This window comes from Gymnogyps californianus, chromosome 5 (genome assembly GCF_018139145.2).
Source record: "Gymnogyps californianus isolate 813 chromosome 5, ASM1813914v2, whole genome shotgun sequence".
Lineage (NCBI taxonomy): Eukaryota > Metazoa > Chordata > Aves > Accipitriformes > Cathartidae > Gymnogyps > Gymnogyps californianus.
Window position 1 is genome coordinate 64,835,398 of NC_059475.1, and position 26,350 is coordinate 64,861,747.

The following is a 26,350-nucleotide window of genomic DNA, read 5'->3' on the forward strand; positions in this document are numbered from 1 at the left end:
TTTTTGTAATAAATGTGTTTTGGTATTTTTCTGCTCTCTATTGTTTCATGCCCCATGATAATTGAGTGACACGGACTGGGATAGTTTTCTGCTATGTCATTTTGATAATGTGCAGTTTGTGGCGAAAACAGATTTTTATATTTTGTCGGGTCTAAGCAAGATGACTTGTATAACCCTTGCATTGGATTCTCTCTGACAAATGGTTTTGGTGTTTAAGAATATTGGATTACTGTTAGCAGATGCACAAGCAGCTCTTGTGTGAGCAAGATAACCTTTCAAAAACTTAACCCAACATACAGAAAGGCCCAAATAGCCATATATACTTGTTCCTAGGCTTTGGAGTAATAAATGCTTTTTAACACTGAGATTTAGTTAGGGATTGGTTGACTCCTAACTTAGTGTTTGTTCACCGTTAAACCAGGAAAGACTCTAATGCCATTTGCACAGCTGGAGATTAAGTACACGCTTGCGTTGAAGCGCTAGACTGAAAACCAGTACCTGTCTGAACAGTCCTTGTCTCGAAACCGTGTCCTCCTGTGGCTTTTGTGCCTCTGCCATCTGCCAGCTCTCCCCCCACCTCCCCAACTGCTCCTCTGCTGCAGTCCCTGGATGATCTCTCTGACTGGCTGCCTGCATTCTGCAGGGAATCGAAAAGCCTCTGCCTTTGATTTTGTTTTCTTACCCATCCAAACTATTGTTGGGCAATGTCAACCACAAATAGTTTATTTGGACAGAGAACTCGGATCACCCTCTCGGTTTCAGATACTTTCCTTCAGCCCAAGCTCAGAGCTCACATTTAGCAACTCAGTCACCAGATGTCCGTCACCCTCCCTGGCTCTGCTGCTGTGGCTCCATCACTGGGACCTGCAACCTGATGTCTTGGGTCTCACCCAAGCAACCGTGAAGGCCCGTGGATTTGTTTTGCTCATGGCTCTATGTATGTTACAGCCTTTCCCTTGGCTACAGAGCCAGTGCTTTTGAGCAAGCCTTCACAGCTTGGTTACTGCTGGATTGCATTTATCAAACCAGGGGAAAAAAATCATCATGACTCACTTGTACTATCTTGAAAGCTGCTGTACAGATTACTTCCCTGGCCTGCCACTCCAGCCTGAGCATTCCTCCGCTGGCCTTTAAAATGGTATTGCAACAGCTTTAACCTATTTGTCCTTGCTGTCACTGACAGGCACATCGTATCCTCTCCCTACCAGTCACTGCTCCTCTGTGAGCAAGCGCTGGACTCTTGCCTCCCGCCTGCGATGCTATCTCTGCTGTCTGTTACATTTTCTAACACCACGGCACGCTTTCCTACCGCTGCCCCGTGGGTCTCCCATAAACACATGAAAGCTGCTCTTGTTCTTCAGAGCCCTCCATAGACACTGCTGTTGTGATAAGGCCCTCGACCATCCTGGAACGATACGGTCACCCGATGATCTACACTAACGCGCCTGTCTGTACTGCTGGTGACCGCAGGTCCCTTGGACTGTGTGCATTGCCTCACGGTCCAAGTTTAAGGCTTCTTGGCACTACTGCACTCACAGAAACCTGGCTTTGATCACCATTTTTGTGTTAAGCAAGTCAACTACGTAACTGATTTTCAGCATGTGACTGAAGTATCCCAGGGCAGGGAAGGATTTTAGTTCTTAAAGGTTTTGTTTGCTTAAGGATTAAATGCCATTGTTATTTTAGCAGCACAACTTTAGTTTAGATGCCAGTCAATAGATTATTTGTAGCTATACTCGTAACTAGGGTTTTTTTCCACATTTCTGTGCAGTTGCCACTTCTGCGTATAACCCTTCCACATGAAATAGCAAACGACAGCCAACGTACATGCAAGTTGCATGAGTGTATTTAAATGAGACATACTGATATGCATATGCAGTTCTGCATTCATTAAGGCAATGACCTGAGGCTTTACAAACTGAGTACAAAGCAGATCATCAGTGAGGTGTATCTCTACCAGTCTGGGTGAGCCCGGAATAGTACAGAGTCCCCCTGGTTGTTTCTGCTCCCTCCCAGGGTCCCGTGCTGAATCCCAGGAGGACCGCGGCTATCTTTTATCTGGGAACAGGAGACAGGCTGTCAGGCATCTGTGACAGAGGGAACAAACTCCCACAGCTTCTGGCTGCTAGGAAAACAATCAGCTAGGCCCAGCACTGGTGGCAGCCATCTACTATGAGCGAGGGAATGGATAAATAAAGGGCATGTCAACTTTCAGGCCTTACAGCTGAGAGGAGAGGAGGAAGGACCCCAGGTGGAAGGCAGCACTCATCTCAGGGCTAGACTACAACACATGTGCAAGCATACAAGTGATTTCACATGCACTGTGCGGCTGAGTCCTCCAACACCCAGGCACAGGCTTTCTGTCTAAGGCCAGGCCACCTGCCCCTGGCAGGGAGCAGTACTCCGCAGGCTACGACCTTTTCTACACCTCTGCCTCATGTGTAACGTTACCTGTCGGCAACTATTCTGGGCACAAACAACATGATTTCAGAGAAAGGGCAATGGAAATTTTGGCACCTCCCTCCGCTTTCCTTAATAAAGGAAGCACCAAGTCTGGAATAGAGCTTATTCTTCTTTTTATTACAACATAGAAAAACTATGTTCATTTAGTACACTCCTCAGAGCAGTATTCAACAACTATTAACGGATGACCCATAAAACATGGTCCAGGCTTTACTCTAGAGGCGCTCGCTGTCCTGAGCAGTTTCCAGTCTCCTGCAGTTTATAGACACTCACGGCAAAGACCAGTCCTGCCAGAGGAGGCCCATCTCTGCTGCAATTAGTCTATGTTCCACTACAAGGAGAGGGGAAGGAATACATCAAAGCAGCAGATCAAGTGGCAAGGGTCATCCCAAAAGCTAGACAAAGGGATGTTCCTGCTGAAAGAAGCTCCTGAACACGTGACAGAAAAGTTGGAAATGGAGCTAAACAGGAAAAAAAAAACAAAACCAATTTTGACTACTTTAATGACCTAGCCTTGTATCAAGGCTTCTTAGTTTGCTTCTAGAGGAACTCCGTTGAAAGACTTTCAGCTAAAGATTTGTTTCCCAGACAAAGGTAAGAACCAAGTGACATCAGGAAGGATCCTGCAGAAGAGTTGTGTCAGCATAGTTCCAGGGTTTCTCATCTCATCCAGCTGGCAGGACGAAAAACCCACTTGTCTGAACTGGGGAAACTAGTTTTATGGGAAGAAAATGCAGGCTTGAATATTGACACTAAATGTTATAATCAAAATGGCATTTAAATGCTTGTGCAAATAAAACCCTGCAATAAGAGTAAAACCACAGACTTTAATAAAAAAGTCTGGCTTTATTTAAAAAAATTTACAAGTGTATTTCTTTAAACCTCAAACATACACAGCTGAGTTATTCACATCTTCCATTAGATGTGGCTTATTGCTTCAGCCTCCCTCAGCAAAGTGCCACATGACTAACGAGTTTCCCCCTCCACAAAAATGTATCTACCATTTTACAAAGCTCTCGTGCAGACGGGTTTTTTTCTTTCCTTTAACACTTAAACACAGCTGGTTTTACACAGAAAAGTGACTGTAGCTTAGCCGTTGTGCAGATGGCAGCAATTTTACCCAACCTTTGCTGGCTTGATTTGCTTCTCACTCTGTTCAGTGTCCCTTGATCACAGGCTGATGCACACTGGCTAACTGGGGTGCCAGAAAAGACCACTGAAAGCATCCTGTAAGGCTCGGTGACAAGCAAGAGAAGAAGTGTAGCCCCCAGCAAGATCCTGCGGAGAGGCAGCTCGTACATGGTTGAGATACCTAAAACAAAGACAAGCATTATTTTAGAGCAGAAATGAACACATCAAACACCTGCACGGTTCACAGTACAGGGAGGTCGAGGCTCCTTTTTGGGAGGAAGCAAGGAGACGCAAGCTGCCTGCTGCTAGCCACCTAGGAAGGTATCAGTATAAAACTTCCATTAGTTAAAACAGTGACGATGCTGATGCACTTTCAAACAAGCTGCCCACCCAGCACACTCAAAAACCTTGGCTCTTTGCAATAGGCTGCACAGGGTTAAGTACGCTCACTGGTTTGTATCTTCTGTGCTCACTCTGGGGGGAGGGTTGCATTTTCCCCCCTCTGGTAGTTCCTTCTAAGATGATGACGACGACGACACAAGGTTTCCTGTGCTCGCACAGGAATCGGAGGGTTTCAGCTCTGTCCAGTCAATGCTGGGCACTCCCGAGAGCCAACTGTGCTGGTTGCGCTGATGACAACAGTGCTGAACTTTCTGCTCTCGGGCCTATCTGTATGTGGAGTAAGTCCACTGACACCAGGGAATTAGATCTGTAGGGGGCTTTCATCAACATTTTGGCTAAAGAAGCCTCTAAACTTCACCATTAATTAAGCATCATCACCCATTTGCAGAGCTATCTAATTTTACACCAAACCAGCCAGAGTGATGAGCTGACATGGAAACACACTACCTATGCTGGCACTGCCGCAAGCTCTTGGCTCCCCTTCGCTCCTCCTGAGGGTTCAAACCCAGCCATGCACGCCAAGAGCTCCCATTAAAGGTGTCTGCTGAGGGGGGCTTGAATGGTTTCATTCAGCGCTGTAACCCTATAGTTCTTGCACCCCACATAAGACAGATACAAGACCAGATTCTCAGCTAGTTTTGCACCAAAACCCCAACAAATACAAAGACAGACACAGGCTGTAGCTTAGCACGATCAGCACAATGACCGTCTCAAATTCTGAACACCAGATAAAATACCATAAACGAGAACTGCTTTTCACAGTGGCCATGTAAGCCACTGAGCTCCAGCTAGCTGTTTTGATTCATCACTTGGTACATGTTGCTCCTGGGAAGGTTGAGTCATTCCACCTTTGGCTTGGCAATTCAAGCATAAACTTGCAAAACGCATACAGCCTTTTATAATGTTATCCCGAGAAACCTAAAACAGCTGCACTTCTGGCAGGAAAATACAGGACCACCAGTAAAATATCCAAAACAGTTGCATCTTTTAATTTATGACTGTACACTGTTTCCATAAAGAGTATATAAAACAGGTCAGATTTTATAGGTAAGACATAATAGTCATACCCATTGATGCCATAAATGTGTAGAAAAAGAGGTTACTTAGAAATGATTAATTACAGTTTTAAAACTGTATTTCTTGCACCTAATAACCACAATGCACAGACATGAGCAACATTTCTGAGTGATTGTTGGTGGGATGCTGAAGTTAAGAGACTGAATTTGCCTCCTGTGGCCGAGTTCAGGTGAGCTCTGCTGCTTTGTACCAACTTGTGACTGAGTCTGGTCCTCACTGCTGGACACTGATTCCCATCAGCACGGGCACAGACATTAGGGCACAAACCCTTTTAATAGTGTTTAGTCCAAAGGGAATCTACAAACACAGCAGCAAAGCTGGTCTCATCTCTTAATTTGCAAGGGAAGATGGTCTGCAGAGAGCTCCCGTTTTATGGGAGAATGCATTTAATAGATGTTTAATTTTATTTTTTGTTAACACTCTTGTTACTTGTCCCTTAATATTTTAGGAGGAAAAATCTCATCCTTCCCAAAGGCCTTTTACAACTGCTGTGGGAAACAGGAGCTCCTTCCCCCAGCCAGGAATCATGAAGGGATACTGACAACAACAAATTATTTCCTTCAAAACGCCAGTGTGAAACTACCTCCACCCTCTAAACTGGAGAGTCTTATAAAAATCAATTCCCATCTCAGATTTCACTTCTATCATGTTTATCTCATTGCACAAACTTCATTTTCCACTCATGCATGGAACAGTCCAGAGAAAACAGGATTACTTTACATTTCTACATTAACAAAGGTTGGTTGTGTGTTTTTCATTATTTTTCTTATCTTTTGTTACTTATATATCACTGAAAGGAGAGAGGCAGAGTCTATTGTTTCCCTTTTTTTAGGTCATCTGAAATTGGGGCATTAATTTCATAAGAGGGCCCGATTTACAGCTATTACAGCATTTATAGTTAATTGGTATGTGATCTCTGAAGCAATACAAAATCATTGCCAAAAAGGCTCAGATCAACTTTTACTACAGCAACCTGCGTTAATTCTCCTTAATCCTGTGAAACAAGCACGACACGCTGCTGGCTGTCACGTGAAGTCTTTATTTTCTTGTTAAGTATCTAAACTTACTGCTCTTGACCCATTTAATTACTGTGGTACACCAGGCAATTGCAAAGAATCTGCCACGCTGAAGCCACACAATGAGAAGTGAATGTTTCGCTGGCTCTTCCACACCGATCCCCATCTGGGCTGCCTGAATCCAGCCATACCCTTCGCAGGAGAATCTCTCTGAACTGGATTCCTGGGGTTTCTGGCAGAGGTCAGCACATCTTTTCATGTACACCTTTACAACAGCAGCAGGAAGAAGCGCTTGCCAAGTTTTATTTCCAAAAAGTCAAGCTCCGTTAGGTCTTGGGATCTGGAGGTAATTGCTCTCACTAGTTAGCAAATTCCAGCACACTAGGTCTGTTTTTCATAGGTTTATTTTAAGTACCTGTAAATCTTATAAGCAGAAACCAGGAAAAAGAGGTTTGCTTTTTCTGGTGCACAGTTTTTTAATGTAACTTGTTTTGACTGAGGGCAGACTAAACTCTTGAGTTAAAAAAAGCCTGCACTATTATTTTTGAGCAGGGCTAAAGGGCTGTGTGTTCTCTGCCCCATGGTTTCACACTTCCCATTCACTGTAATGCCCATGCTCCGCTTCAGGCTCTGCCCAAACAAGCCCCCTTTCCTTAGCTGCAGCCATTGGATGTTGATCTTCCCCATTAACCTTTCACGTCAGTTAAAACACATCGTATTTTGTTCTTCATGAGCCTTCAGGGGCCTCATTCCTGACCTTTAGTTTCTCATCACCATGCGGGGGAAAAAAAAAAAAAAAACAACCACCCTCTCCTGTTTTCAAGGAAAGAGGTGTAATTCACACTTGGTGCACAGGCTCAGAATCAAGCTGGTCATTCCTGGGGGTGGGTTTCCTTCATGTTTTCTCTTTTCTGAAGGCCGTGTCACTATCACTTCATCAGGAATGACTGGGACCGCTGGAGAACTACGCAGCGGCACTCAGCGCGGCAGCGGGCGCAATCCCCCGTGCCTTTCCACCTGCTGCCCAGACAGCCTCAGCACCACTTGGCATTGCCATTTCTGAGAGCCAGAGGACCCAACACCAGCTCGTCAGACAGTCACACCTGACACCACTGGTAAATGTCCCCTCACTGCTCAACAGGGTGGTCTCGTTGCAGGGAAACTCAGGAAAGACTTCAGAAACAATCAGAGAAGATGGAGAAACAGCACAATCAAACCAGGCTAAAAAAACCCAAAATCAAACAAAACAAAAAACTCAACCCCAAAACATCCAACCAACAAGCCAAAAAAACCCCGCAGTACTTCCCTCCACCGACCCAACTGAAAGTATCAGTGCTTGGGATTATTTCACACAATCTTCCCCTGTCTACCCAAGATAAACACACTCCCACTGGTGTTTCTGCAGATGCATCACTGGAGGTACATGTGGAGTACTGTGTATTTGGCATAGAGATTTTACTTTTTCTGATCTATTAGGTATTTTATGGGGGTGAAGAAAGGAAAAATCATTCACAAGTTGTTTGACAGAAAAAAAAATGATAATGTAATTCTATTCCACAGAATAGATTTACTGCTCATCTGATTATCCACAGTATCCAAGACAGAAAGTAGTGGGGCAGACATTAGATCTGGGAAATTTTCCCAATTCATCATTTAAATAATAAACAGTGGTTGCATGAAAGCAAGCAAAATACTCCAGTCTGGAAAACTGTGTAAAGCATTAGTAACGCAGTAGCATACGCTGCATTCCTGAACCTTTCTGGAGACAATATTTTCATTAGATTTACCAAGTCTCTAAGATGAGCTATTGATGCATTATTCAGAGTATCCTTGCAGAGACTGGGTCTTAGCAGATGACAGAGGCACATAAGAAACTGGATTTTCTCTGTCCTGTTTTTTATTGAGGAACGTGTGGCCTAGGTTAGTCTATAGCCCCCGAGCAGGTAAAAACAGCTCCTCCAAGCAACTGTGTTTTTGTTTGAACCAGTTCTACCACATAGTCAGTCCACGCAGCCAAAGCAGAATTTGCTTACAAAATGAGCTGAGTTCATTGCTGTTCTTCATTAAATAGCCCTGGGAAATTCATTTGGGAACAGGTCTTCGCTAGGTTTTACTCAGATACGGTGTGGCTTTCCCTTTCTCAGAGACTGTAACATCTAAGTTAAGACAAAAACACAACACACAGAAAGCTGGTAATCAAAGAAGACATCCAGAATAGCAATTCATCCCTCCATGGACTAGCTAAAAGCCTGATCCCAGGTCCTCAAAAGTCAAAAAGCAGTCTTTCATCCGTTTGAACAGACACTCTTTAGGCACTATCATCATATTCAGATCTTAACAAACAAACCAGCTATTACTGGTGTCAGAAATTCCTGCTGAACACCAGCCAGCACAGCCTGTTCCAACATATAATACAACTTTAACAGAACCATGAACTCAGCAAAGGCTCCTCACGAGCCTAAATCAATACCTCCCGCAGGCCTTGCACCATGCCTGAGGTCACGCTTCCAGCCCTGATGGCAGTGAGGCACCTACCATCAGCCGCTCTTCTCCTCCACCTTCCACAAAAACAAGCACTAAATGGGAGAAGTCTATTTAATAGCTGAGTGGGGAAAATTGTTCCCTGGAAAGGAATAGGTTCGTGGCTGCCTCAAGGAACCAAGACGTCATTTGGTTGATAAATACAGCGTAACATTTTTAATTACTTTAATTTGAATGTGACTGGGAATTCAATAAAATGGACAACAAATTATCACGGTGTGGAGTGCTACAAGCACCAGCAAACAGGCAGGCAGCTACCCACTGCAATAGCGGAGGGGGGTTGGCTGTTGTTTTGGTGGTGGTGGGTTTTGTTTGTTTTTTTTTTTTAAAAGCCTCTGTGTATACAATTGCAGCAATCTGTGAATGTCAAAAAACTGCTAAGCATGATGAGGTCTCAATATGACAGATCCCAAGGCAGTCATAAAAAGAATGTATTTTTAACCCGATTATGTCACCTGTTAGTCTTGCAGCAGGACAAGACCAAATACAGCCCATAGTGCAGGGGTACAAGGAAAAGTCAATCGAAATACCACAATACAGTTTTGGCTACAGAAGAATCCTGCCGAAGACAAGAAGAGAGCCTACCATAAACACCACCCTTGAAATCCCTGAAATCCCACTTGCAGACAGCGTTTCCACCAGTTCAGATTCAGCTTAGTAAGCCAGTCTATTTTATTATTAATAATACTGTTTAGCTATGCTAGTTTTCTGAGGGCTTAGTGAGCAGAAATTGCTCACCAAGGTGTCAGATGAGTGCCAGACCCCAGCCTTTTCCATGCCACAAACTTGCTCAGCCCATTTCACATACCCATGCCCCAAGAGACTGCCGCAGAACTGTCACTTACTCATCACGATTTGCAGAGCTGTGCCCAGAGTTCCTCTCATTCAAACCAGCATGTGATCAGGTGTAGAAGCTTATGGCATGCTTGTAAAACCACCACCTATGCCTCCAATGCAGGGGACACACTAGCAATTCTATTATTCAGGGGCTGAAGCTGCCAGAATTGGCTGCTGAATGCATAGTTGGTATTACGAGCAAACCCTCTGGTTCCAACTGACTTTACCTTTGACGACATTTCCAGGGGCTCGCTTGAATTGCTTGGAAATAAACATATCTATACTTAGATGATGTTTGAGTATTTTCCCCCCCCTTTACTTCAGAGGGAAACTTCAGCCAACTTTCCAATAAGGAAAAGTTAAAGTCTTCATCTTGCAATAAATTCTTCAAAATCAGATGCCTACTGACTCTAATGGGTCTCTATTTATTACAATAAAGATTTAAGAAAAAGCTTTTTAATTGGGAGTTTGAATTCACGGCTCCTAGAACTTTTATTTCTCAGTTTTACGTCTGTTCTACCAGAAATAACTTTTCCTAGTAGAAAAGCCAAGAAAACCCCAACCCACCAAATCAATAGAAGAAATCTAGGACTTCTAGTGATTCTTTTCAGCCTCTTCCATCTGCTTTTTCTAAACAGCAATTTGTTTCAAATGCTGTCAGAGTGTCTCTGGGCAGGAGTACCTGTCAACTGCGTGTGGTGAAACAAAGTTCTTTAAAATTAAAAGAGGTCTGCCACAGCATGCCTCAGCTAAGATGGAACAGCACAGACATCTACTACTGGACACCGAAGGAGGAAGAAAAAAGCCTAGAAAAGTAATATTAGCCATTAGCCATGAAACAGCTGTCTCTGATAAAGCCAGTTCTGACTCCAAAGGCAGAAATCAGTGATGAGTTATTCCTCTCTCTTTTCCCTATTCCTCTTCTCCCTGGTATCAGAGGGCAAACATTTCAGATCCTGGCAGAACAAAGCCACACGTGCCCTGCCGCAACAGCAACCCGGCAGCATCCCGGGACTCACAGTGCTTCTGCTCCGAAAGCAGCAGCTTCGCTCCTTACCATTCAGCTACTGCAGTGACCAATAAAAGAATCTCCGGAGTATTTAACATAAAAACTAAGGCACTTTTATTTGATGTTTCACATAAATTGCTTCCTCTTTTAATGGTGAAACACATACATAAACTGTAAGATATATCTAATTACCTATATCAGAGATTTTATTAGAAATTACCTATGATGTTGGTGAGTACAGTTGTGAAACTTGCAGTAGAAAAATCTTTAAATGCAAAGACACAAAGGCAAAGAAGCCATCCTTGGGGAGGGGGGGGGAGAACAGAATCAAATTTTCCCATACTACTTTCCCTCAAAACTTCCTCTTTTTGTGATGAAATCCACACTCCAGAGACCAAACATTTCCACTGAAAAGCTAATACATTGGGGGATGGAATCACAGAATCATAGAATGGTTTGGGCTGGAAGGGATCTTTAAAGGTCATCTAGTCCAACCCCCCCTGCAGTGAGCAGGGACATCTTCCACTAGATCAGCTTGCTCAGAGCCCTGTCCAACCTGACCTTGGATGTTTCCAGGGATGGGGCATCTACCACCTCTCCGGGCAACCTCTTCCAGTGTCTCACCCCCCTCAGTGTAAAAAATTTCTTCCTTATATCTAGTCTAAATCTACCCTCTTGTAGTTTAAAACCATTACCCCTTGTCCTATCACAACAGGCCCTGCTAAAAAGTCTGTCCCCATCTTTCTTATATGCCCTCTTTAAGTACTGGAAGGCCGCAATAAGGTCTCCTCAGAGCCTTCTCTTCTCCAGGCTGAACAACCCCAACTCTCTCACCCTTTCCTCACAGGAGAAGTGTTCCAGCCCTCAGATCATTTTTGTGGCCCTCCTCTGGACCCGCTCCAACAGGTCCATGTCTTTCCTGTGCTGAGGACCCCAGAGCTGGACGCAGGACTCCAGGTGGGGTCTCACCAGAGCAGAGTAGAGGGGCACAATCACCTCCCTCGACCTGCTGGCCACGCTTCTTTTGATGCAGCCCAGGATGCGGTTGACCGCCTGGGCTGCGAGCACACGTTGCCAGCTCATGTCCAGCTTTTCATCCACCAGTACCCCCAAGTCCTTCTCCGCAGGGCTGCTCTCAATCCCTTCATCCCCTGGCCTGTATTGATACTGGGGGTTGCCCTGACGCAGGTGTAGGACCTTGCACTTGGCCTTGTTGAACCTCATGAGGTTTACATGGGCCCACTTCTCGAGCTTGTCCAGGTCCCTCTGGATGGCATCCTGTCCCTCAGGTGTGTCAACTGCACTGCTCAGCTTGGTGTCATCTGCAGACTTGCTGAGGGTGCACTCGATCCCACGATGTCACTGAAGAAGATATTAAACAGTACTGGACTAGGGAAATTTTCTTGTGACAGTTATCTCAAAATATATCTTCAGTGCTCCTAAGTGCATAAAAAACCCCAACTCTTCTACTGGTAAAAAAAGGTTGAAGGACAAAAAGTTTTAGAAAGCACCTGGTTCTCCAGCATTTTCCTAGCACTGCAATTCTACGGCTGCTCTAGTTTTTAAATAGATGCGAGATCAGAATCAGGTACCCATGTTTATTTAACACAGAGATAAACATTTGCCTTTGGAGTAACTGAGCCAATGCTGTTGCCTAAAGGTAAGATGAAAAAGCATGGAGAAATGAAGATCAAAGAACAAGGAGAAATGCCTTCTGCCCCACAGAAACTCTCTGATATAGTTTTAAAAGAAGTGGATGTTTTAAAGTGTAAAGACAGGAAACTAATGATGAAAAAGGTTTTACAGAATAAAGGAAGCTTTGTATTACTCTGACCTAACATGCATTTTCTACATTTTCTATGCCACAGGCTGAATGACAGTCCTGGGATACCACTTGCAGACTGTGCATACAGGTTTCTGCAGGTACTGCCGTAACAACAATTTTTAGACAACGCCAGTCCCACTGCAGAGTCCTAGCCAAGAAGGCACCAGCCTTGATACAATTATTTCATGTGGAGAAAGACTATAGACTCAAAGTACTGTGGACTACAGACTTGAAGACTGTCCACTTAAAGCTCTGTAGACTATAGACATAAAGACTACGGACTTAAAGCACTCTGAAATGGGACATAACCCCTTAAATGGTGCTACCTGACCTATACGCATCTTTGAAGGAACTGCAAATCCAATTACACCTGTAGACAATGTGTTAAAAATGTTAACAAGTTAAATAAACCTTTTTTTTCACTGAGGAATTATGCGAACTCGAGATCTATATTCAACAAGAATTCAGGTGTGTAAATCCAGTGCATGCTTGATAAACACATTTTGCACTTCATGTAAGCCCAGAATTCACAATGGGTGTCTGCGTATTTACTGCGATAATAATCAAATGCTACATTTAATCAGGTTCTCTTAACATTTGACCAGGCAGCATCACTTCACATGAGGTGTACCAGTTTCAACCTTAGAAAAGGTAAACACCAGTGCAAGAGACCAGCCATTCCTGACTTTGCAGTAGACTCAGTGATCTGAGCTAATGCAGGAGATTGTGAATGCACTTTCAGAAGTTAAAACAATGACAGAGGTCATATTGTTTTGTTGGATTTTTTTAGTTTTAAAAAAAAAAAAAAGACCACCCTGAAGCTGCTAGAGTACACCATAATCCCCAATAGTCAAACTTCAGAGAAAGGAGGCATATTCTCAGCTGGTATAAGTCAACATGGTTTATAGATTTCCGTGCTGTTACAGGGCAGATTCAAGACAATGATTATCTGAAAGTTCTCCTCATTTTAGCAAGCAACTGCCTGTTTTAAAATAAAAATGGGAAGTGGAAAGCAGAACCTGCAAACAGATTAATCTTTTGCAAGCAAAGGAAAACTAAAGGCTACCCAATTTCTTTTCGTTCACGTGTTTCAACTCTATAAAGGATATTTTATAGAAGTTCTATGCTGACTTTTCTTTCTTCAATTGTTGGGGGGGCTTCCTCACATCCCACTTTCCTCCCAGTAATGTATTTAGTCATTTTAATGGCTCCATACATATCAGTCAAGAACCATCACCGATTATGCTGTGTAAACAGTTTGCTTCTTGTTGCTCACCACACATCTCAGCACCACACATTCCTGCCAGCGTTCCAGACGCTGTCTCCAAAATATGCGCAACCACTACCATTTGGATGAATTATTTTTTCCTTCAAACTGAAAGGGTTTCTGCTTAAACTCTTTCCCAAATAGCTGCTTGAATTCATTATCCCCACATACTTAGCTGGTAACAAAAGGTTAACGTTTATTTCTAGAAACCTTGCTCACAGGAAGCCTTCCTTCAGTGCAAGTGACTTCCGTAACTCGCGCCTGTGCGAGCAGAGGGGTTGGGAGCACTCTTGGATGTGCGGGGGCACCTGGTCCCCCATTTGTCATCTTCCTGAGGTCACCCGCCAGCTGTCTGTCCTCTCAACACCCAGCCTCGCCACCGCGGCGAAGGCATTCTCCCTTGCTCAGGTTTCCAGGTCTGAACTTCCAGATACAGTAAATCAATCAGCCATCGCAGAAACTGCTCAAACAACTGCAAGTAAGCATTTTAACACCCTTGAGCAGCCTCGCTGCGTAACAAGGACACTGCAGTCCTAGCTGGAATCCAGCAAAGCACTCGCTCTGCATGACTAGTATAGATTACACTTCAGAGGACTGCAGAACTGCAGCTACATTTGGTCTATGACTAAATCAGGCTCCACTTGTAGTTGACCCTGAGAAGAATGTCATTGAACACAAGGGCCTTTTCTCAGCTATGATCTCCTATTTTTTTCTTTTCAATGGCTAAAAAAACCATTAAGCCATCATTTCTGTAATTGCAAAGTAGCTCTCTTTTTAACATGTTGTGGAAATGTTTTGGTATGGCTTGATCTTCAAATTCTTCATCTTTCCCCCTGCCCTCCAACTCCTCTTTTCCTCCTGTATGCTACATTTAGGACAAAGGTCATCAGAAGAATGTGGATATGTTTAAATAATTATTATTACTGTGAGGAAGTTAACCATTGTTTCGTAACTTACTACCTGAGTCAGGATTTTTTTCATAGGCTTATCCTTTTTTTTTTTTTTTTTTTTTTTTTTTTTTTTTTTAAGTATAGGGCAAGTTCAGTCTTAAAGACATCACTGTGTCTTTCCCCACGGCTAGGGGAACGTTTCCCTGGGTTCAACTCTGGGATTACAGCCTCTCTTCTACAGGCAAAAAGAGAGAACGCAACTTTTATTCTGAAGACAGTTCTTTTGGACACACAAATTCTTCTTTTAGGATAAAATTCCCTACTGTTCCTCACTCTCTGCCTTTTTCTCCAACTTCCACACACCCCACCACGTACCATAAATCCCCCAGTGCACAGCAAGCAATCCATATTGATGAACTGGGGCTTTGAGTGAGCTACATGAAAGAGATTCCTCCTGGACCAGCTTCCATGTAAATTATGCAGCTGTGAAGCAAATGGAGCCCTTTCTGAACAGAGCGCTCAGTCAGGAACACCTACAGAAAGAGGATGGAGATGCACAGACACTTCTTCTCCCCCTTTTTCAGTATGTTTTGCTTGATGCACAGTTCTGTGGCAACAGATCGCAAGGACGGTCGTGGTTGTACCACGACTGCAGAGTACAGGACGGCCTGCTGCAAGCAGAGAGGAGATATTTTTGCCCCAGGAGCTCTGGCAAGGACCTTGACTTTGGGCCCGAGGCTGGAAAATGGACTGGCCAGCATCCTTTTAGAGCTTTTTTCACGTTGAAGGACTGTGTTTTAGTCCCAGCAGGGGAGGGCAGAGCCCACGGGTGACTCGGGTATCAGGCATGGTCACAGCCAGGCTGCAGACTAATGGAGGTCAACAGCCTCCTTCGCTCCTACGCCCTCCCCCAGTTTGCCTCCTCCATGTACCTCCTCTGTTGCACAGCTCTGAAATGCCACTGCAGGGCACTGATCTCAGTGAGAACGATGAGGCTGGACCTAAGGGGAAAGAAACATCACCTTCTCCCCCCTGCCAGCATAAAGGACTGAGAGCAGGAAAATAACACCAGAAATGCATTTACCACAGCCACAGGCTTTGCCCCCAAATCACTTCTGATGGAAAAAACATCATGTGAACAAAGAAAAAGCTGTATATAACCTCAGCTTTGAAATACTGTCTCCCCAGGTCAGCTGGTCTATTCTGTTTTCACTGTGACATAGCATCCTCTGCTTGGACAGAGTAGCAATGAATTCATGTCATACAGTAATTCCAGTTTAATATGACTCAAAATAGCACAAGATGCACAAGAATTTCTGGAGGGTTTTTAACCTCTGATACTGATGAGATAAGTACGCCACAAACCTAATAATTATATCAAATGAATAACTAGTTATTCATTTGAGATAATAAGAACCCAAAGTTATTTTCTTTAGGCAGTATTTGAAAAGCATAATTGTCGAAAGCAAAAAGATTGCAGTTTGAATGAAACTATTTAAAGAAGATGAGACTGTTCAGGTCAAAACAAGGTGAAAAAAACAGCTCGCCTGATATCGCAGCTGACTAATGCTCTAATGCATTAGACCCTCTGCTTCTTCAGGTTCTGGTTGCTGCTGATCAGGTCAGCATTTCAGTCTGATGTTGAGGATCAAGTTTACAGCTCTCAGCCATGCTGGCATTTGCTCCTCAGGAAGGCCTGGAAGAGGTGGGAGGGAGAAAAGAGAGGAGGGCAGGAGGTAGGAGTGAGGGCTTCTCCTCAAAACCACGGCTGGGCTAAGAATTAGAAGCATCTGCCCAAGTCATGTGCAGCCCTTTGGCTGAGCTCTCAAACAACCTGTACAGGAACCGTTTAGCCCCACTGTACCACAGAGCAGTCAAAGACAGCTCACAGAGGTGGAGGGGAGAAGGGAAAAGAGTTGCTCTGTTCTCTTGAAAATATTTTTATAAGGGAATGAAGGAAAAAAACCGCTCCTTCAATCCTAAGAAGTTTCCTCCTATCGGTCAACATGTGGTAGGAGCTATTATTATTTGGCTTAAATATAAAGTATCATTTTAAGCCTATTTTTCTATTTTAACAGTTTGACATTTCTATTGTGAAATCTGGGTGTGATTCTCTGGATTTTATTGTCCTTCTCTATTGTGCCCTGGTGGAATTTCTAGAGGGGGAAAAGCAGTGATGATGGGAGATTTTCATTTTACTCTTCTAAAAAGACAATGAGTTAAGTGTCTAAATGGAATCTTCCTTTATTTCATATAATTTCCATTGAATTAATTTTTATTCTCTGCTTTCAGTCTAATACAATTTCCTGAACCAGCAGGAGCACAGATATCAAAGCAGAAGTGTGCTGAGTTAGGCAGAATCCCTTAGTTTCACCTGGGAGAAAAGCACTAACAGAGTTGTTACAGAGGAGTGACACCCACAATTACTGAAATTCTCCATGGATTATCTGTATAACAACCTGACCCACCTTGCAAACTGCATCCTCAATAAACGTATCCAAAGAAGTTGTACATACTGATTGAATTCATTCTGAAACCCTCTGGTGCAGAAACTGCATTTTTAAACGTTCACAGAGAGAGCCTAGCAATTGGGGGAGGATTATTAACAATGACATTTAATAAATTATCTGGTGATACCCTGCTGAGAAGAGAACTCACATTAACACTAGGTGGCAGAAGGCTCTGTCACATTGAAGACACCTGCAAACAGATACACTCATAGACGTAGGCTTAAGCTTGATAGCGGATTTTAGAAAAGCTAAGGGGAAAACAGTTGAAAGCAAATAGCTATAAAACACCATTTTCCATCCACTCTTCCAGTTCTAATTTCTGGCTCTGACATCTTTAGCACACATCATTTCACTGTTTAAAAGATCGTTGGCTATCCCTGAATCTGAATACACCTTCTAAACTTGACCCTTAAATCACCTCTTATTCAATTCAGGTGAAATTCTGTATGTGACAGGTGATTCTATTAAGCTTTTATTTAAGTAAAAGAGGAATTTACAGTTTAAAGAAATAAATGGCCATTAGGGCAAATACACAATAAAAACACACACAGCTAGTTACCTTGAAAGATACTTGAAACTGAGCTTGGAGTGCTATAGCAAGCACACTTCTGCAGCTGAAAGAAAACCAACAACCTACAAGCAAACTCATTCAAAACTGCTCAAGACTCACTGTGGAAGAGGTCTCCTAAAAATGGCAGCTGCTCCTTCACGGAGATGCATTTTCAGGAGCTATTTTTGTAATTACATATAAAATTCCATGGTGTCAACTGGTTTCTTCTAGTTTTACACATTTAACCTTTTAAAAACTGTTTGTGCTTGATTTTCCTTTATTATGGCCACTCTCTTTTCAACTACTCTTTAAGTTTCTCTCTCACCTAGTCTAAATCCAATATACATAAGGAAACAAAAATTTTAATTTCCATAAAAAAGACAGGTGAAGAAATATCAGCAATCACAACTCAAAGGTAGTATACGAAGAAGAATTTGCTGCATGGGCTCTAACAACCTGGATAGAAAAGAAAGCAAACAGCAATGTCAGATGTAAGAAGGAAGCCGTAAACACAGAGAGAAAAAGTGGAAGACAAGCAATTTCTAGATGTTGAAAAACAAAAAGGAGTGGCGGGAGAATGACACGCCATTTCCTTAGACAAATAAGTTAGAGTTGACAGCGAAGATTTCTTCTAGATCACTGTGGCTCCACTGCTTTTACACTTGCCAACCAGTAACGTCCTAGATTTACAGCGCTTGAGGGTTGGGTTCTACAAGTGTAGCTGGTGCCAACGAAGAGCTCAGCGGCCTTGTGGCGGGTTATTTTGCACCTCTAGACATGGAGGCTCTTTGTGTTTAAATATAGTATATTTTATCATTCACAGTTGTCAGCAGTGGAAATTGTCATCTAAGCAGTAAAAGATGCTGTTGAAGAAAACAGGAGGGATTGGTTAGAAAGTAAAAATTATTTTGGCCATGACAACTCATCTCACTGCCCATTTTGAAGGTAAGGGATCAAGCCACCCATCGCAAATTGCTGCCTGAGAGTTGGAAAAATCAATAGTAGGTAGGAAAGCCTACTTGCCAAGGCTACAGCCACTACCAGCAGATTATTAATGCATCTGTCTGCATTCTTTAATGTTTCCTAAGAAGCATCTATGTTAACTGAAAAGGTGCGATGTGTCACCAGCCCTTCTCTTCTCTCCTCTTCATTTTCTCTCTATATTAAAACCTTGGCTACCAAAGAAAACAATCATGTTTCACCTCATCTTTTCCCAGCTTTTCTGAAGTTCAGTTCCTGCTCTATAGCAATATATACAGTCTAAGTACTATCCCTGACAAGCTGTTTGACAGCCCTAAGTTGCACATCTATTTTACTCCCAGAGCTTTGGAGTTGGTAGGGCTTAGATGGGAAATGGAGGCCAATTAAAATAAACACAGACAATATCAATGAATTCTTCAGAAACACTCAAGACAAGCAAAATGAAACACTACTGGCTTTTGCCCACAATTAGAATTCAGCCCATCTCGCAGGCTGAATGCTCTGGCTGAGGTCCAGAAAGACACTTAAGCACATGTCTTATTTTAAGCATGTGAGCAGTCTCATTGATTTTTCACTCATGCCAGTAAGAATATTCAATGCGCTTAAAGTTAAGCACATTGTTAAGTGCCTTCCTGGATCAAGGCCAGGCTATTTAGCCCTTGCAAGAGTTAGTCTACAGAATATTTACCATTATTTTAACTTCTCAAGACTTTGTTTGAGATAAAGTTTTATGATGTATGGAAATATTTCATTCATCGAGTATCATACGAGCAATGACTGGTTTACAGCAACCTTCAGGGAACAAGTATTTTTCCCCTTCCCACATCTTTTAAAGCAGTAACTGGAAGGATTATCAAGACACATAAGCAAACACACCAATAAAGAAAATTAGTTTTGAAAGGGAAGCCAGCAGTCTTACTGATCTGGAAAGCAAAGCTAGCCCCATAGTGAAAAGCTGACAGACATATTAATTTTCAGTGAAAACTAATAAAGTCATTTGCCAATATCCCATTCCAATACCAAGTCCTGTACAGCAACTTTGAAAAACAAGCTAATTGTTGACTGAAATGAATTATCACAATAAGCACATATTCAAGTCCATTTTTCCTTCTTCCTTTTACATTGAGTTGAATACAAAATTCAAGGAAAGACTTGTTAGTGCTTCCTCAAGATGATCTCACCACATCAGAGCACTTCATAGAGATCAAAGGCACAACAAACACTATTGCTTTTTGCTACAAAGAAGCGAATGCCATTCACTTTGCTGCAGACAATTGGATTAATTATCTGGTTGGCATTATCCAAGTTCAGTATCGTACCCTGAATAAGAACTAGAGAAAGGCGTTTAACATAAGGAAAGCTGTATTGGGTCAGACCAATGCTCCCTCCACCCCAGCCGTTCCTCTCTAGGAGCAGAAAAGGGAGTGCATGGGAGCCTGACCACACCAGTGAGACCAGCAGGACACTATGACAATTTGCTCCTATTTTACGAGCAGATGTAGCTTTTCATTTCAGTACTTGTTTCTTCCTGAAATGTTTAAACTCAGTAGTGAAAGTATGCAATTGACAGGGCGATATATGAACAGAAAGCCAATTTAAAACTAGATCATCTCTTTCAAACCTCAGGTTGACTCACAGCTGTATTAGTCATCATGCCTTACACCAATGCAACTCCACTGATTTCACGTTACCAAGCCCAAACCTGATGGCAACTCAAGCCTCAGCATCTAAAGACACCACTTTAGAAACTGGTGGACTACCCCCACGGACAACCTCTGAGACCTCTGCAAAAAGTAAGAAGATAAAGGTAGCCTGCTGACAAACAGATACTTTCTAGTGGATTCTGGTTTAGAAATCCTCAATTTGAAAGAAATAATCTCTCTTTTTTTTTTATATCTAGAGTTATTTTACATATCTTGATGCTGAGATTATGTGATGAAATTTTCTCATCTTGTCATGCAGAGTCAGAGCAGATGAACATAAAGGCCATAAAGCAGAGAAGCGTTGAGGCTAGAATGCACATCTGGAGACCATTCGGTCCAGCCCCCCTACTCAAAGCAGGGTTAGCTCAAGCAGGTTGCTCAGGGCCATGTCCAGTCAAGTTTTGACTATCTCCAAGGAGGAAGACTTCACAAACTCTCTGGAAAACCTGTTCCAGTGTTTGACCTCCCTCGCAGTGAACATGTTTAAACGGAATTCCCTGTATTTCAATTTGTGCCCACTGCCTCTTGTCCTCTCACTGGGCACCAGTAAGAAGAGTCTGGCTCCGTCCCCTTTACTCCTTGCTCTCCATCAGGTATTTACACACATTGACAAGATCCTTCTGAGCCTTCCCTTCTCCAGATTAAACAGTTCCAGCTCCCTCAATCTCACCTCACATGACAGATACCCCAAGTCCTTACTCACCCCAGTGTGCCCATGTCTCTTGCACTGGGGAGCCCAGGACTGGACCCCAGCACTCCAGATGTGTCTCTCACCAGTGCTGAGCAGAGGGGAAGGATCACCTCCCTTGACCTGCTGGTAACACGCTGCCTAATGCAGCCCAGGAGGCTGTTGGCCTTCTTTCCCACAAGGACACTTTGCTGGCTCATGGTCAACTTGGTGCGCTCCAAGGCCGTCTGTGCAAAGCTGCTTTCCAGCTGGTCAGTCCCCAGCCTGTACTGGTACATGGGGTTATTCCTCCCCAGGTGCAGGACTTCGCATTTTTCTTTGCTGAACTTCACGAGATTGCTGTCGGACCATTTCTCCAGGCTGTCGAGGTCCCTTTGAAGGGCAGCACAACCGTCTGGTGCACGAGCTGCTGCTCTGAACTTTGGATTGCCTGCAAACTTGCTGAAGGCGCACTCTTTCCCATCAGCCAGGCAGTAATGAAGAGGCTAAGCGGTACCGGTCCCAATATTGACTCCTGGGGTATACCACCAGGTCCTGTTTTGCTTTGAAATCCACAACACATAACAGGTATGTTAACATGACGAGATTGTATTGGTTTAACTAGTTTCCATTTTTAAATTAAGATGGTTAAATGAGCACAATATTTTAATATGTGCAAGAATCAAGTCTGTTTCTGAACAGTATCTGCTGGTTTAACTCATTTTAAAAATTGAATTTCCTGTAAGAAAAGTTCAAAAATCATTTATAACTTCAGAGAGACAGACAGACTTTTCTTTTTGAACTGCTTTAGTATGTAACTAATCCAAATGGTGGACTTTATTAAGAAATCATTTCTGTGGACAAAATTGCACCATCACTTCAAGAAACGACAGCAACAAGAAAGCTGTATTTCAGAACTGGGATTATAGCCAGCTTATGATGGAAAAACATTGAATGCTTATGGCATAATTATAATGTTACAGCATTTGCTGCCAGAATTACAAAAATTATTCTTAAAATTAAGCCCTAAATAGAATGTTGTTTAGCTAAACTGAAAGCACATTCCAAGAAATGTGAAAAAACAAACTTACCATGATTCCAAATCTAAATTATGCATACTAAGAGCTTGTTTTAATAAAAGTACATTTAGTGGCTGAATAAAGTTTCTCAAAAAATTATTTTAAAGATAATGAAAGCCTGATGTTCAAAAGAGTGTCACATGAAATTTCATCATTGACTCATGTAAACTAACCTCAAATTTAACCAAATGCAACTGTGATCAATATTGTGTCAATCCGAAAATATCTGGGTTTTACGGCAACAAAACCAGATGCAAGGATGAGTAAAAAGTTGGACTCCACAAACGGAATGGAGTTCTTTGCCACTGAAAGGTCTGGAACAGTTATACTGACAGGGAGAAGCCATAAGAATGAAAAGTTTTGATAGTATTGCCACATTCAGCAAGAAGAGTGTCAAGTGCAGGAGAAATAAAAGGGTGCTAGTTTGTTGCTGTTGCATGTTATTTAATTTTTTTTCTTTTAAAGATGGCATTCTTCACTTTTAGGTAGTTTGGGGCATGGACTGTTCTTCCATACACCTCTAAATCACTGTACAGTGTCTAGTACGATGGACTTGCATTATATGTTCCTAGGCACTTTTGTAAAGCAAAACACAGCAATAAATAACAAAAACCCCAACCACATAAAGTACAAACACTGTCAGATTTCCCGACATACTCTTGAAAAAGCCGTAAGTTATCAAACAGTAAGACACAGAAAGGCCAGCTATATATAGTAGAGTTGTGCTACAAAAGAAAAAGGACATTGGAAACAGATTCTACCTTCACTGTGAAAAAAAACTTGAAGACAGGTTTGTGATTTCCTTTGTTCTTTTTTCCCCAAAAAATGCTGATCACCTTGCAGCCTTAATTAATGGCAACCATCCTCAGCCTTGATGACTTAAAGGGCTCATCCAGTGAGAAAGAAATCCATCCAGTGGACAGAAACATAGCATTTGCCAGACAGGCAGGTCCTGCAACAGTTTTATCTTTGTTCTGCTGCAACATGTGACTACCTGTAGTACTTACCAGAGAGAGGGAATGCAGTCTGGTTACCCAGTCTCACTATGGATGAACTTTAGTATATCATAGAGACATAGACCCTTTTAATCGTAGTACAGATACCCTGTTGGGCATGCTAAGTGTTTGTATAAATGTGCGCACGCACAAATATGCGTGTGCATGCGCTGCCCACCACTGTGCTCTGTCATGCATCACAATCTCAGAACAAGGTGACAGAGAATAAAAAGTTGCCTACATCAATCCCTTTTTATTATTTTATTTATCATTTCTTGGCAATAACACTTATCATGAGTTGTAGTGGAAAAACCCACTAACTAAAAACAAAAACTGAGCTGAGGGCGGAAAAGGTGTCAGAGTAGAGAAAATGGAGTTTTATTCCTCAAAACAATAACCCCTACCATGACAGCCTCACTGGCTCCTTCTCCACTGACAGGAAATTTCTGTAAAAGAATCATGTGGTGCTGGAACACAAAACTGCAGAGCTTCATATATAAGACAGGCTACAGTCCTGACCAGGGATTAACGAACAAAGTAAAAAGCCCAGTCCTCTCCTTTGCCTTCCAAATACTAAAAACTTAGAATGTGACAGAAACCTGTTGACTTTGACAGGGTTTAAATTATACCAATATGAAGTCAAAGCAGCAGAACAGCTAAAACTGGCAGAAAAATAAAAAGTCCAGGACTTCATTGCTTCATAGAGTCTCCTGAAAGTTTGTATCTTCACAAAAACAGGCAGAAAATCCTAGAGGATCACAGAAGGGCAATGGATTTATGAGGTCTGAGAATCCCAAAACAAAGATGCAATTGAGCTAGTTGATGTTGTTATTTTATTCCTGAAAGCTTAATAAAAAAAAGTAAAAATAAAAATAAAGCACAGAAAGCACCTACTAGAAAAGCACAATGTCAGTATTGTCCTTTAGGCATGTTTCCCTCCCCACCTCTGAAAAGTTGTCTGGCATTTGACATAATTGGGAGGAAGAATTTTCTCCTCTGGCGAAGTCAATTAACTTCACTGTATTTGTGTCATCTGTCAGAGCCAAATGTGCTATCTTCCTCGTGTCTGACACAAGCTTCTACACCTACTTGACAGATCAAATGAATTTTAAAGAAATTACTGTGCTTTAAAGGGAAGTTCCACAGCTACGTCAAGTTAAAAAGCTGCAAGAACAAGTGGTGAGTGATTATTATATTAGTACGTGATACACTCCCCTAGAATATTAAAATACAGTGTATCTTTGTACTGAAATTTAACTTCTTTCATGCAATTTGCTATTTCATTATGAAACTCCTTTAGTCTTCAATCATCATAAACATCTGTAGAAAATTAAAGGTCATTTTCCTGCTTTGTGCTCTTGAACTGCTTAATTTCTCATATTATTAAGATATAAAAACTCCTTGCTACAACAAGAAATTTAAGAAACAGTGTGGGCCACTGCTGTAACATACAGCCATAAACAGGTATATGCAGGTTTGTGCACAAATATGCACTGAATGTTATAACCAAGCTTTTCTCTTTTTTTTAAGACTACATAAAATATTAGTGCTTTATGCAACACCGTACAATGTGATGTCATTAGATTACATGTTATGCCACTCTTTGGCATCATTAAACGAAGTGCCAGATCTCATCACGTTTTACGGTCACTATAACTCAAGTCCAAACTCATTTCCCATTAGCTCCAACTTAATGTTTGTGTTTGTTGTACATCAATGTATAAACCTCCTAATTAAAGGCAGCAGAGGAGAGAAAGATAACGCATACAATGTGCTTAATGCAGTTCTTCAGTTAAAACGTAAATGAATACATAGCAGCATGGTGGGTAATGCAGGTATTGAAAAAACTTCTCTATTGAAATGCATTTCCTTGTAATCGACCGTTAAAAGCAACTGGACCAGTACTCCAGCTCTCCCAGATGGCAGCCAGGAACTGGGAGCACTCACTGGATGCATAATTGGGAAACAACGTCAGGGTCTCTGTGGACCTATACTTCTCAGTTTTTAAGTCCCCAAGCAGCACGGAAGAGCATATCACAGAAGAAAAAGTCACTTTTATTTGGGCATGGAGCTATTCTGAAGTAAAAAGCTACATTCTACACCCCAAAGGCACTCTGTCATTCTGGTGAGAAAGAGGGTTTGGTCAAATAAAATTTCTTTACTAACAAAATAAAGCTAGTAATTTCTATTGAGTTGGTCAAGCACAGTGCATCACATCTGACAGGTTGCTGATGTGATTTAAGGGAAGAGAGCAAAGGACCATATTGATCTCTCTCATCAGTAGAGCAAGCACTCTAGTAAGTTGACTTCAAAGTAGCTACATAGAAGTATTGTATTATCTGCCACACAAGTGCTAAGGAGGTTTTCAAAGACTTAAATAGTATTTTGGCACATAAATCTACTATGGGCTAATGTGATGCCCTTCATGACTGAGAACTTCTTGTACTACAAAGGTTCTATCAGCTGGAGTCACAGAAGAGCAAATACCACAGGAGCAGCAGAGACAGCTCTTCCCGGACCACCTCTGTGCTATTCCAACACACACTGGAGCACACACAAGTCCAAGCTGCCCTAGAAGCAGTCTCAAACGTAGCCCCCCCACACACTTTACCATGACTGCAGCTTTACACAATTTCCCTATAACTCTTTACGAGGATTAAAGCTGTATCAATGTAAATTCCTCACTTTTTGTACAAAAAGTACATTCAATTTTTTCAAGGAAAAAAAGATTTGGTAAGATCTCCACAGGAATGCTATGGGTCTTCCTCCTGAATTAGTTATCTTTTTGCATCAGAGTTTTCCTTTAATCCCACTAGAGTGCAAAAGCTCCCACTGTAGGCTCTGTCCATTTAATGCACTGCTGCTGAATATATTCCACACTGACCTATAGGTTTGTTCAGCCACCACTGGTCTCAAATGTCTCTACCCCAAGAACTAACACATCCTTCAGTGACTCACCCCAATGAAAAGGAAAGATCAAGCTCACCTTTAGGTTTATAACAAGAACAGGCAGCAATTTTTTTTTTTCTTAAAGTACCACATTCAAATTAGTTTCATAGGAGCTACACCAAAAAATATTTATGCACGATTTACAGTGATAGATCTCAAGAAATAAGTGTAAATGGGGATTCATCATCCAATGAGGTATTTTCCCTGCAGGGATCTCATTTTATCCCAGTGATACTCAACAACTTTCATCTACAATTTAAAAGAAAATATAAAAGTCACTCTTTGTAAAATGCACAGCTGTCAAAAAATCTGAGGGGGCTGGGAAAATAGATAAATTATTCAGACTAATCTGTAGCACTTACTCATGCGGACTTCTTCCAACTAGAGACAGCTTAATAGCAAAGGTCATGCAGCTAGGAGCAAAGAACACAGGTCACAAGACACAGCACTACATAAAT

General features: G+C 42.2%; 1 protein-coding gene across 2 annotated transcripts in view; it reads right to left on the reverse strand.

Moving 5' to 3' along the window:
• Positions 1 to 3,289: 3,289 nt before the first annotated feature.
• Positions 3,290 to 26,350, reverse strand: part of MNAT1 (MNAT1 component of CDK activating kinase) — a 126,609-nt gene continuing 103,548 nt past the window's right edge. For both annotated transcript variants that reach the window (XM_050898292.1, XM_050898291.1), the window contains one exon: positions 3,290 to 3,775. In XM_050898292.1, the coding sequence (XP_050754249.1) occupies positions 3,655 to 3,775 (121 nt within the window). In that variant the 3' untranslated portion in view covers positions 3,290 to 3,654. The remainder of the gene's footprint in view (positions 3,776 to 26,350) is intronic.